Source organism: Prunus mume, linkage group LG5, assembly GCF_029339155.1.
Source record: "Prunus mume cultivar Tortuosa linkage group LG5, ASM2933915v1, whole genome shotgun sequence".
Taxonomy (NCBI): Eukaryota; Viridiplantae; Streptophyta; class Magnoliopsida; order Rosales; family Rosaceae; genus Prunus; species Prunus mume.
Window position 1 is genome coordinate 9,760,075 of NC_142702.1, and position 13,841 is coordinate 9,773,915.

General features: G+C 38.0%; 1 protein-coding gene across 1 annotated transcript; it reads left to right on the forward strand.

The window, feature by feature from the left end:
- Window positions 1–353: 353 nt before the first annotated feature.
- LOC103322434 (uncharacterized) lies at window positions 354–2,233 on the forward strand (the record flags this gene model as incomplete). Its single annotated transcript, XM_089052307.1, has 3 exons — window positions 354–441; window positions 525–580; window positions 1,543–2,233. Coding segments are annotated over 3 exons (693 nt in total), but the record flags the coding sequence as incomplete, so codon positions are not given.
- Between the last annotated feature and the right edge of the window lie 11,608 nt (window positions 2,234–13,841).

Sequence of the window (13,841 nt, forward strand, 5' to 3'; positions counted from 1 at the left end):
TTTTGTTTTTTGAGCCCAAATACGGATAAAAAATGTGTTCGGTGGGCTATTGACAAAAACACGGAAAAGGTTTTGAGAGAATGAATTCACGCCTAAAGCGTAAAAATTGAAAACGACAAAATGACGTTCTCTCCGTTCTCAACTCTAAATTAGAGAACGCAGAATTCTATTTGGGAAAACGGAGAAAACAAGGGAAACAGAGCACGCTTCGTCCCTTCATCTTCGTCTCTTCACCGCTTCATCTTCATCTTCGTCTTCGTCCCCTCATCTTCGTCTTCGTCGTCATCCCGTGATCTTCGTCTTCATCGTCATCCCCTGATCTTCGTCTTCATCCCTTCGTCCAAATCTAAAACAGAAACACGCCCTTCATCTACGAGAAACAGAGAAATTCCTTGCTTCCCACTCTTGCAATCTTCCTACACACTCTCTTGGAAGATCTTGGTAAGAAAAATTTATATAAAATATTTCATTTTAGATTTGGGTATTTTTGTATGGTGTATCTGAACTGAAATTTTTCTTCTCAGATTTCGTTTCACACTCACTTGGAAGATCTTGCTGCTCAGTCTTCTGGAAGATTTTGGTACGAAATTACTCTTTTTCTGCTATTTATGTTTAGATTTGGGTATGAAGACTATGATGTTATTTGTGTTTAGATTTGGGGTTTTCTTTATGCTAACTTTAATTTAAATTTTGTTATGTCAATGATTGAATTTTTTCCCTGTTTTTTGTAATTGATCTTAACTAGGATTGAATTTTTTTTCCCTGTTTTGTACGATCTTGACTAAGATTGAATGTTTTCCCTGTTTTCTGCCTTTGGTTAAGTCAAAGGAGTTGGATCTATTTTCTGGTTTTAATTTCTTTTTATAACTCTGGTTTCTGTCAAACATTTGGCTTTGTCATAGTAGGATGAAACTCTTGAAATAGGAGCTGATGTTAGATGTAATTGATAGATTGATTGTTAGCTTTATATGTTTTCTGGTTTTAGACGAAACAATGCTTAGTGCATTTGAGAATAAATCTGGACTAGTTTAGGAAGGCTATTCGGTAGTTTCTAGTTGTGCATTACATGATTGAAGGTTGTCATAGTTTTCTTTCTTTAAAAGGATATGGCGTCCAAGAATGTTGACGGTTAAGAAAAAATGTCATGGCCTCCAAGACATGAGACAATATTCATACATATATTGCATGAACATGTGAAGAAGGGTGACTTGCAGACATCAACTTTTAAAATGAAAGTTTGGGCAGAAATAAGTGATGAGTTGTATGCACAATGTGGACAAAAATGTACTATTCCACAACTTAAATCTAAGTTTAATAGGCTGCGAATAGTACATCGTGACTTCTCAGATTTGATTGAGCATACGGGATTTGGGTAGGATCCTGTTGCAAACACAGTGACTGCCTCAGAGGATGTTTGGGTAAGTTACTTGAAGGTATTATAATAATATCATATAGAAGTCTTTGTATTATTATTTTTAACTGACTCTGATACATAAGAATTGGTTGTGACATTTGATATAATATAATTTTCATGGTTTGTAGAGTAAGCCAAAAGCGAAGCAATTTCGCACGCAAGGCTTAGAGCACTATCAAATTTTAGGGGAGATATTCAACACTACTACTGCAACCGGGCAATTGCATTATGCCTCTAGTCAACTTCCTCCTAACTCCGATGATGAACGTGAGTTAGAAAACAACTTCCTTAACACCGGAGTTCACATCGATGTTGACTTGGATGATGATGGTGACAACCCTCAGCTTGTGAGTGGTAAAGGAAAAAGAAAGTGTGCAACTACTGCTCCACCTGAGCGTCGTCCAAAGAAATGGGATAAAATGGAATCTTATTTGGATGTTTGCAGTGAAGTTATGAGTCAAAAATTACAGCGAGAAAAGGAAAAGAGTCTTGAGGCATCTAGCACCTCTAAGGAGATGTATTTGATTGAAGAATGCATAGGCATTGTTGAGACAATGGGAGACGTTGATAACGATACATTCAACAAGATGCTAGAAAAGATAGTGCTTATTGAATGGAGGAAAATCTTTGTTACAATGCCAGCAGCAAGGAGGAGAGCTTGGTTGGCTAGTCTTTAGGATTACTACTTATGTTTGTTGTTGAGAGGATATTTATGAATTGTTCTTGTTATTATGTTTGATGTTTGTGACTTTAATTTGTATGCATATTCACATATTTTTGTGAATTTAATTTGTATGCATATTTTCATATTTTTGTGAATTTAATTTATATGCATATTTGAAGATACTAGACATGTCTACAAGGAATGAAGACAATCACTCTGATAGTGATTCAGATCTTGAAGAAATGGTGCATCATATGATAATTTGTATGCATATTTATGAATATTGGCAATCATATGTAGATAGAACTCCATGTCATAACTCTGTTTTATCTGGGCATGAATATGTTCAAGAGTTGTTGAATGGGCATCCAGATAGGATTTATGACTCGTTTCGTATGGACAAACATGTATTCCAAAGGTTGTGTTACACACTTGAGAGTTTAAATTTGCTATAGAATGATAGAAATGTGAGTACTCAAGAGGCAGTGGCAATTTTCTTATTTATAGTGTCTCATAGTATTCGCATGCGAGTGGCTGCTGAGCGTTTCCAACGATCTAAAGACACTATTCATAGACAATTTAAGCGTGTTTTGGGAGCTTTATGTGCGTTAGCACCACGCATTATAAGACCACAAAGTCGAGGGGAAACACCTTCTCAAATTTTGACTAACCCAAAGTATTATCCTTATTTTGAGGTAAGAAATTGATTGTTTTATTTATTTTATTACTATAATTATATATTTTAAATGGTATTTAATTTAGTTTCTAAATATATGAATTTATCGCAGAAGTGTATTGGTGCAATTGATGGAACTCATGTTGCTGCTTGGGCACCAGCTCAAAAGCAAACCTCATATCGTGGTAGGAAGATCCTTATTACTCAAAATGTCATGTGCGCTTGCTCTTTTGACTTGATGTTCACTTTTGTTTATACGGGTTGGGAAGGGACTGCAAATGACTCTAGGGTGTTCATAGATGCAGTGATGAGGCCAGAAAATGAGTTTCCTTTTCCAGATGAAGGTATAAACATAAGATTACAATTAATTATTATGTACATTATTTGTGTCATGCAAGTAATAAATTAAAATTACAGGGTATTACTATGTTGTGGATGTTGGATATTCAAACGTGCCTGGATTCTTGGCACCCTACCGAGGTGAGAGACATCATTTGCGTGATTATAGAGGACCTCGACGAGCACCAAGGGGTCCTATGGAGTTGTTCAACTATAGGCATTCCTCATTACGTAATGTAATTGAGCGGTGTTTTGGTGTTTTGAAAGCTCGTTTTCCAATTTTGAAATTGATGCCTAATTATCCTCCGAGAAGGCAACGACGAATTCCTATTGCATGTTGTGTGTTACATAATTTTATAAGAAAAGAAGCTCTTCGTGATAGGATGTTTGAAGAGTTTCAAGTTGAAGACATGATCATTGATTCAGAAAATACAACAACACCGAATATAGATATGTCTGCAGGAAATATTGCACAAATGGGTGACATTAGAGACAAGATCGCAGCGGATTTGTGGCGGGATTTTATTTAGTGCTCATGACAACATGATTTTAAATTTTATATTGCATATATTTTAGATATTTGTGAGACTATGAGAGATTTGATCTATGATTTAAGATTATATCTTGGAGGACATGAGACCATTTTGGGTTAGCTAATGCAGGTATTAGATAATGATAATTAATTTGACCATTGCACAATTTTAAAGAATGTTTATGGCTTATTAATAAGCCTGATAAGATATGTGCTACACAAAATATTTGATTTATGATGTTGAAACTAATTATTACAATACTGTTACCGAACGCATATTCACAGTTTTTGTCATTTTCATATGTTTGTACCGGACACATTTTCACTGTTTTCGTTCTCGGAAAATGTTTTCCAGTTAGCGTACCAGACGCATTCTCGAATCTTGAAAATGCAAATTCGTTTTCTCGTTTTCATTTTCTGAAAATATTCTCCGAAAACATTCTCCGAAAACGTTACCGAACGGACCCTAAAGTAATAAGCCCTTTTTAAATCTAATTCTGCTACAAAACCTAAGTAAAAAGAGTACATAAATGAGTATATTTATGGACTTATCATTATACAATATCAAGAACACCCATTATAATAGCACACATAATATAGAGCTCACGAAATTTAATTAAATCAATCTTCTGTAAAGTCCCTCAAGAAATCCACCTCGTTTTCAAAGCTAATTCCAAATTAAGAAAATACACAAGCTGGGACCTCTACTCTTCCAGGAACTATATCACCACTAGCTTTCTCTCTCTCTCTCTCTCTCTCTCTCTCTCTCTCTCTCTCTCTCTCTCTCCCTCCCTCCCTCCCTCCCAAGAACTCTTACTTTGCATGCGATGCATGCAGTGTGTAACCTCAATTAATACACAAGGTTTGTGTGTTTTTCACAAGATGCAACAGATAGGCCTATTTATACTAGAAGAAGTTGGTTGCTACTAGCTTCTTATTGGTCTAATAACTGAAGCAACTATTAAACAATTGTTAAAGCCCAAAAAAATCCATGCTTCAGCCCAAATAAATTCTCAGCCCAATGCGATACCTTACGAGAAGAAACCTGATTTGGGTACGCGAAAGTTCATCATATGCGCTTGCACACATGCCACGCCAAGCGACACGCCACGCCAAGCAAGGAATTATTATTCCGCTCCTAATCACGCCACAAGCTTAAGTGGGCCCCAAGCCACTCAAATACACCGGGCTTGCTTGAGTGGGTTGTGGTATGGATGATAATAAATCAACATGAGGCCCATTAATGGGCCGAGAAATGGAAGTCTCAGGTTGCTTGAGAGCCTCGGGACTCAAGCCCATTTCTTAGGCCCAAAAATATGGGTGAGCACGAAAGAGGAAATAGCCCATTAGCTTAACCAAATTAGCCCAACACCTCCACAAAAATAGTCCAACACTTGTTGAGGTTAGCCCATTTATTTTGACAAACCAACCCATTATCTTAGAAGGCCCATATAATTAGAAAAGAGAAGAAGCCAAAGCCTCAGCTCCTTGCTGGAAAAAAAAAAAAAAAAGAAGCCACGAAGGAGATGTCCACATATGCAGAGTTGCTGGAAAGGAACAAGTTCCAAGCACAAAACACCCAAAGAACCAAGGGATATTAACGTGCAAGCTGCCAGGAAGAGAAGCACTCTTCGAACTAGCATACATACCCCAATTCCTTCCCCCATCAAACCTGGCCATGGAAAAAGGAAGGAGATGGCTGGGAATGGAAGTCTCCCAAAACAGCTACAGGAAAGAGGGCCTTGAGCTCCCAAAATGTCTGATTTTATGCAAATAGATAGAGGAAATTTCACCAAGATAGAAAAGTCAATGGATGAGAGGAGAAAGGAAGAAAAAGCTTGGCCAAGTTGGGAAGAAACCATTAGGGTTTTTTGGGAAAGGATAGTTTCCAACAAGCTATAAAGTGAGGCCTCTTCGACCTAACAAAACTCAACTCAGATTCAGAGAGCAAGCTTTCTCTCTTACCTGCAAAAACCCAGCAATTTTGTGCACTAGTCCTCTTATGGCAGACCACTTTCACATCTGTCAGAAGCTTTGTCAAGCTGCCGGAAGACCATTGTTCTTTCTTTCTCTCTTCTCAGCCAAGTCAGCCTGCAAACCTCTTCTTCCTCACCTTAAACACTCCCATTTCTCCTTAGGAAGCCAAATTTTCCTCTTTGGTGTTAAACTCATGCTGATTTTGCTTCCATGCCACAAGCTTCTCATGCCAAGCTAGAAAATTTATCTGTAAGCATCAAGAAATCATCTGTAAGCAGCCATTATTTTCGTTGGTGAAGGTAACCAGAACGCTTCCTAAGGCTCTACTGCCCTTTCAAAGCACTTTTGGGGCTTGATTTTCTAACTCAGACACAGGGGGCAATTTCAGCAATTTCCTTTTACTGCAGCCCATTTGCAACTGCCGGAAGAAAAAGCCCCCTACAACAATTAAAAGAGATCCTATATACTTATTCTCCAAGAAATAGAACCTACTTATTCTCCAAGGAAATACAAATATCTACTATATTTAAAGACTAAGTATTTGCATGTATCAATAGGATGAATTTAGACTAGCCACCTCAAGTTAAAATGGGTTCCTACATGTTGCTCTACCAAAATTCTATTACTAAGAATGCATGTAAAACCTCCACGTGCTAACTCCAAGTCATGGGTTGTTGATAAGGAAAAAGTAACTTGATAAAACACAAACTACATGTCCACTTTGGAGCTAGTTAATTGTCTAAATACATACAAGTATATAAAGCCCCCAATGACATCTCAAGCAATAATAAACAAAAATATAATTTAAATGAACCTTTTTTATTTTAAAAGAACATATATATATATAATAATAATAATATACATATAACTATTGAAATGGTATTATAAAAGTAAAACAATTATAAATATACATTTCCTTCTTACTAAGATAATTACTTAAGAATAATAATATTTATTTTTCTTTATTCAACATTTAAGAAAACGAACTCTCACACGGCCACTTTTCGGCCATGGTACAAGAACGAAAGTTATTCCACTTGATGTTTAGAACATTTAGGTATATGTCTTGACTGACGGTTCGAATATTTTCCGATCGTCGGAATTTCTCTGGGCACCCACGTGCTGCCGTCGCATGTGGCGGCGCATGGGCACTGCTTGGGTGACCCTTTTTTGTAACAACCCGATCCTAAATTAGTATTTAATTACTAATTTATTCAAGTTGACTTTTTGACTAGGAAGGAATTCAAGAATTTTAGTTGTATCGTTGCGTAGAGCACGTTGAGGCGAGTTTGTAGACACATAGTGGGCTCGAATTGGAGTATAGCGAGGAAAATACGATCAAAATACATTGAGGGGCAAAATTGTAATTTAGGTGAAACTGGATTTTTTAAAATCCAGATTTTTTCCTTCCTCTCGGCCGGGCTCTCGATCGCACCCCTCTCCCTTCATTGGCACAGCCCACCACTAATCACCATAGCCACCGCCATAGCTCATGGCTGGCCACGGGATCGATCGGATCGCACCGCCACTTCTCCACTTCCGTTCCCGACCAGCCCCGACCAATCGCCGGATTCGCTTGGAAAGAGCTCGGAATTGCGCTGGTTTTGACAGAAACTTCATGGCGTCGATCTCTCTCCTCCGACCATCACTTCCGACAAGTGAGATATGGTTTCTCATCCACTTTTTGAGCTCTAGCTGATGGTTGGGTAGGACTTGAGAAATTTCTAGGTTTGACAAGTTGATTTTTGAGTTAGGGTTCGGTCGCCGGAAATTGATCAAACCACCCACGCACTGCTAGCGCGTGTGGCGGGACGTGGACGACTGGGTGGGTACCACTTTCAGTCCTAGAATGATCCTTTGGTCCTCATGAGCATGTAGGATTTTACAGATCTCAATTCGGATAATGTTTGAACCCCGAACGAATCTCACCTATTGTGCGATTTCCGGTTTCGATATGTTTAAACTGTTGGATTATAGTGAATTTCTTATATGTTGATCTAGGAATTTCTAGGATCGTATAGGACTCGACGGATCGTAGAGTGGAGTCCCAGACATTCCAGAAATGCTAATCCTAAGGCTAGGTTTATAGTAAACGAGTCCTGACTGAAAGGAGTTATCTAAATCATGTTACGGGTTAAATAGATAGTTAGATATAGGTTGCAGCCCGGGTAGATGCGTTATCTCCGAGGCCTGCGAGGATTGTGGCTTGGCCTGCAAGGATAGATAGTTAGTTATAGGTTGTAGTTCGGATAGAAGCGGTATCTCCGAGGCCTGCGAGGATTGCAGCTCGGCCTGCGAGGATAGATAGTTAGTTATAGGTTGCAGCCCGGATAGAAGCGGTATCTTCGAGGCTGCCGGGCTGCGAGGAGGGAATTGGCGATATTAATGAAGTTGACGGATCGGATTAGAGGTACGCTTAGGTGGAGAGAATTTCAGTGCCGAGATATTCTTAAACTAAAGTAAGGGAGTTCAGTGTGTGACATACTTTTTCGTGTGTGACTAATATGAGTATAGGAAAGAACTACGTGTAGCTTGATCCCTCAATAAGGGTACGTAGGCAGCCTGAGGTTACAAGGTGCAGGCACGAGTTGGAGTCCTTGAGATTGTTAATGTATTATTGATATTCTGAAAGCTAAGATGAATTTTATTAGCAGAATGATTTATTTGATTTATAGAGGCAGGAGGCCAGAATATTGCGATGCTTGATTTCTAATATAATAATTTGATACATGCTGGCAGTTGGGTTATATTTGTATTTGCTTGTTTGGTAGGTGGAAGTTTTGGGGAAATGTCCAACTTTCAGGAGAGACTCTGCTGAATTTTCAGCAAAAGTTGTATTTGAATTTCTTTGAATTTTGGGTTAGAAGGGCGATTTGGTCAATTGTGTCCAACAACCGCCAGGTGTCGGACACGCACATGGTTCGACTTAGATTCCAAACTGGAATTTGGGTCGAGTCCTTTCACCTTTGGTCCTAAAATGATCCCTATGTCGTCTCGAGCACAACGACATGCTCGGATTTCAATTTGGTTATCGTTTGACTATTAATCGGATTACGCATATTAGGCGATATTCGGGTTATATGTTTCGGACCGTTGGATCGGCTCCATTTCCAAGTATGTTGATCTAGGAATCCCTAGGATCGTGTAGGAATTTACGGATTGCGAATCAGAGTCGCGGATACTTTGATTCAATGATTGAAAGATTAGGTTAAACGACGACCATCCAATCTTGCTATTGTGAGCGATCCGACCGCTTGATCGAGACCAAACTTGCAGAACGTATTTAGTAGACTTGGTTGAATCTATAGGAACTTTTGGATTCGAAATCGGAGGTTGTGGGCTCCGTGGGCCCTGTTGACTAGTATGGGAAGTTTGATCCCTCGGCTGATCGAGAGTCTTTCGAGGTAGTTTCATACTTCGAGAAGTACTAGAACGATCTTATAAATTAGGCTTGACTGTGATGTGAAGTATTTTGATTATGTTTGGAGTATGAGGTTATGTTATAGTATTTTATGGTATTCCTAGGTATTATTTTGATATTTGAAGGTTATGCAATATTGGAAGTTATGGGATCTCTAGGGGTTATTATATGAAATTATTTATTATTATTATTATTCTGATTATTATTAAGATTATTATTAAAGTATATGACTGAGTGATATTGGGTTATTTATGAAAGTCTGTTGTTCTAATTGTGGAAAATAGCATTTTATGGAAATTATATGTAAACAAGTATTGATTATTATTTGAATTATTTTGGGGTCTTGACGGGTTTACAAGATTATGTTATTAGATTATCAAACTTTAATTTGATATTGAGGTTTGTGAATATTTTTGGATCTTTATGAACTTTATGCTTGATAAGGGATTTTGGCTACCCATTTAAAAACTAATTTTTGGAAAGTTGAGAAAAGATTTGGAAAGTGGATTTGTGGAATAAGAGGAATTTTATGATAAGTTTTGGAATATGGTTTTCAAATCCACCACAGGAGTACCCCAGTTGCCTTTGGAATAGCTTGATCATTTATGATAATGCCCCACGAGTCTCGGGGACGCCTAAACCTTGTGGTGTGAGGATGTGCGTTCTCGGGCTGGCTACATGTCCCCTGAGTTTTGCAAGGATGTGCGTTCTCGGGCTGACTATGTGTCCCCCGAGTTCTACGAGGGTGTAATAGACAGGGTACTTGGAATTGACATAATATTATTGGAATTGACGGAATATTAGTGGAATTGACGAGTTATGAATGGGGGTATGCCTAGGTGGAGAGTATTTGAGTTTTGAGATGTTTTAAAACTAAAATTGATGATTTTATCTTGGTACTTATTGGTGAAGGTTTTAATACATGTTTTCCGATTTATGAGACAAGGATTGAGAATTTTCTAAGTTTTAAGGATTTTATATGATTCACAATTATTTTCTTAAGTGATGAATTTGTTTTTACATGTGAAAGAGGGAAACATGTTTTATTTAAATTGTTGATATTGACATTAAGGTTTTACGTGGTCAATGCTATTTTAATAATTTTCTCGTTTTCCTACTTATTTGTAATAAGTTAATTATATATATATATATTTGTATATGCACGTATGGGATGAGTGGAAGATTGTTTTGAAATCAATGGCCCTTGCTTGAGTTTCATTGGATTGATTTGAGTTACTTATGAAGGTTTTTCGATTTTAGTTTATTAAATTACCTATGTATACTTATAATTTATGTTGAAAGTTGGAGAAATGAATGGTTTTGTTCTTTATTTGCGTACATAAGCTTTATGTGAGTTTTGAAGGAAAGATGAAAAGTGAAAGAACTATGTGTGGCTTGATCCCTTGGTAAGGGTACGTAGGCAACCTAGAGTTACTAGGTGTAGCCATAGAAGCAAGTGCTGAAAATTTGCTCAGTTTGGTCATGTTGGCAATTGATAATGTATCCATACTATTCTAAGAGTTGAAACTAGATTCAGATGGATGAATGATTTATGTGGTATAATGAGGCCTGAGGCCATTTAGATTTATTTATCTGATGCTTGCTGAACGTTTGAGATTTGATTCTCAACTTTAACTGCATTTTGTTACAGGTGGAATTTTTTTGGGAAATGTCCGTTTTCCAGGGGAGACTACCAGTTTTTTGGCAGAAGTTAAATCCTTGAGGGTGGTTTTGTTTTGTAGTTCAGGGTAAGAGGGGTAGATTGGACAAATGTGTCTAACATTTGCCGGGTGTTGGATACGTGCAGGGTTCGATATAGAATCCAAAGTGGAATTTGGGTTGGGTCCTGTCATATAACCTTCTTATAATATGCGACTTTTGCCCAACTCCCAACGCTCTCTCCCGCTCTCTAGCATTCGCACGATCTCTCTCTTGTTCATAGTGTCTCTCTTTGTCTTTCTTGTTCGCTCTCTCTCTGTCAATCTCGAGTCTCTCTCTCTATCTCTCTCGGTTGATCAGTTTTTTTCTTTCCAAATCTTGTTTATTTTCTCCATATAAATCAAATTGACTCTCTCTCTCTCTCTCTCTCTCTCTCTCTTGTTGGTTGTCGGTGTCTCTCCGAGGCTCTGTTCCTGTTGCATTTAAAAGTGCAAAATCTCCTAGGGCAACATATTATTCATTTGAGTTAAGGTATGAAATCTCCTTCTTCAAACCCAAAGTTCATGTCTTTTATTTTTTATTTTTTTAATGTTGACTTGCAATGGCCGCCTTTTCCTCCCACTTTGAATTCTTCATTCTTCACGTATGTGGGTTTTATTTATTTAGTTTAATTTTTTACTTTATGCAAATGAAAAGGACCAGAATTGGAGCCTCCATTAAAATCATGGAGCAGTGATGATGACATCTTTGTCAAACCTGTTTGGTGGGTTGGACTGGATGGATATTTTCAATTAAAATGGACATGGACCCTAATCATTGTTTGGTGGGGCAAGGTTCTAGTGAGAATGTTGTTCGTGCAAATATTCTCAAGGGAGAATGTCTGCTTGAAGATCCTTCGTCTCTATAATTTCCTTCTCTCTCTTCCTCGATTCATGTGAAAAAGACCGGAGTAAATAGACCACACCCAGGAGGTGTTGGCCAAAGACCCTTCGATGCCTAAGTTCGTTCGATTGAATCTAGGTGAAATAATAGCTCAAAAAGGGTACGAAGTTTTCTTTAGGGTGAGAACCGGGTGGCCCGAACCTTGTGGAGAGATAAAATGGAGAGGGCCGGTGGTTAGGGATACCGTCGGCTAGGAGAGAGAGAGAGAGTGGAGAATTTTGAGTGTTTTAGAGCTAGGTTTCGGATTATAATGTGTGTTGGATGAAGCCATGTATTTATAGGGCTCTAGTCATCTAGGGTTCTTCAAAGAATAATTCATATTTGAAAGGAATTTATTCTTTCCCCAAATTGTAGAGATTGAGTCCATTAGGGATTTGATGAGGATCAATTAGGATAATATCTTAATTGGTGATATTATCTTTTTAAAATAAAGATAATATCCATATTTTTAGTATCAATTAATTTGCCAAATAAATGGGCTCAATTAATTGAACTAGGAGATATTCTTCTTATCCATGTGGCGTCTTGTGATTGGAAGCCGAATCATTTACTCCATGTTCACCCATTTTGATTTAATCTTGTGATGGTAGGGTAAAGTTCCCCATTGGCTTGACAACCATTGGTGGTCAACAAGTCAACTTACTTTTGTGCACGAGCGTGCCACTACTAGCAGTTTAAAACCCTAGCAAACTTCTAAAAAATGGATAACTTGCGCCCCAAGTTATGGATTTTGAATAAGCAATTGTGAATTTGGGTGAGGAATATCTCCCAAGTAAGTTCTTTCTTGCCTCAGACTGGTGAGGACTTTACAATTTTTCATAGTACAAAACTGGTAGTTCTGCGTAATAGATAAAAAGAAAACAAACTGCTTTAAGTAGAACGCCTAATACAGACTCAAAAAGAAATGCCAACTCAAAAAGACAACATAACATTGGACTTCGATTTCTGTCTGGATGGTTACGTCTGAACTAGGTTGGACTGGATATGTCTATTTGGATTGGATCGTCAACACCTTCAACTGATAAGTTTCAGCTGGAAATCGATACCAATGTTTGAGTTTGGTAGAGCTTCAATCTATTTAGAGCCATGGAAGGCTTGTTGAATGGGCAGAATTGAGGCCCCTTTAGTCCGAAGAGGACTTAAGTGGCTGGATTAATGGCCATTGAGCTGGAGCTGTGCTATGGTACTTGTTCTACTTGACCAAGGCTTTCTGTAAATTTGTTGAGGTTTTCATATTTGTAAAAACCCGGACTCTCTTGACTTGGCTTGTGCTGAACCAAATTTGTAATGAGAGAAATCTCACTTTGTAAAACTGTTTATCTGAACTGAACTGAAATTAGAGATTTGAATTCTAGTTGATTTGTTTCTTGTAGGTGAAATAGATTTTGGTTGCTTAGTGTCTGAAGGTTTCTTGAGATCAATTGATTTCTTGATTTTGTCAGTTGATAGGAGCATATTTATGCGACTTTGCTATCTTATTTCTTTGCATTTACTTAGTTAATTCCCATTTATTAGAGTGATTTAGCTTATTTTCGTACTATTGTAGGTCTAGATGGCAAGATTGGCAAGAAAGGGCAGGAGCATTTTAGAGCAGTTTTGGACTTGGAATGGATAGCATATGCATGGGCCAAGATGGATGGACGTTTTTGAAGTTCAAAGAGGCTAGGAATGTGCTAAAAAGATGGGGAAATTAATTCAAGAATCAGCTTCTGGGAAGAAACAACCCTAACTGATTTTATTTTATTTTACCTTATCCTAATCCTATTCTACCTAAATTCTAGCAGGAAAGGGGGATTATTTTCAGATTAGGAAACCAAAAAACTTGGTTCTAGAAGAAAGCATTGGGCCGCACCTCTTTCCTAAGATGGCCTGGGCCCTATCCTTGTTCCAAAAGAAATCTGCCAAACAAAACCCTAATTTCATGGGTTTCTGCTGGGCCCCTTTACCCTAGATCTACCACATATATAAAGGAGGGGTTGTCGTAGGAGAAGGGAGTTCTTTTGGTGCCGTAGCAAGAAAGGAGAAAGGGAGAAGAAGGACTTGGGGCCGGAACCTGCTGCATCCATTGGGTTTTTCAGAGTTCTTCCCTTGATTAGTTTAAATGTTTATTTTAGATTGCTTTTCAAATTATTATGAACATGTGTGACTGAGTTTCTTCTTAGTTAGAGGTGAATTCGAAGCCATGGACATATGTTTTATATGAATTGATTACTCCCA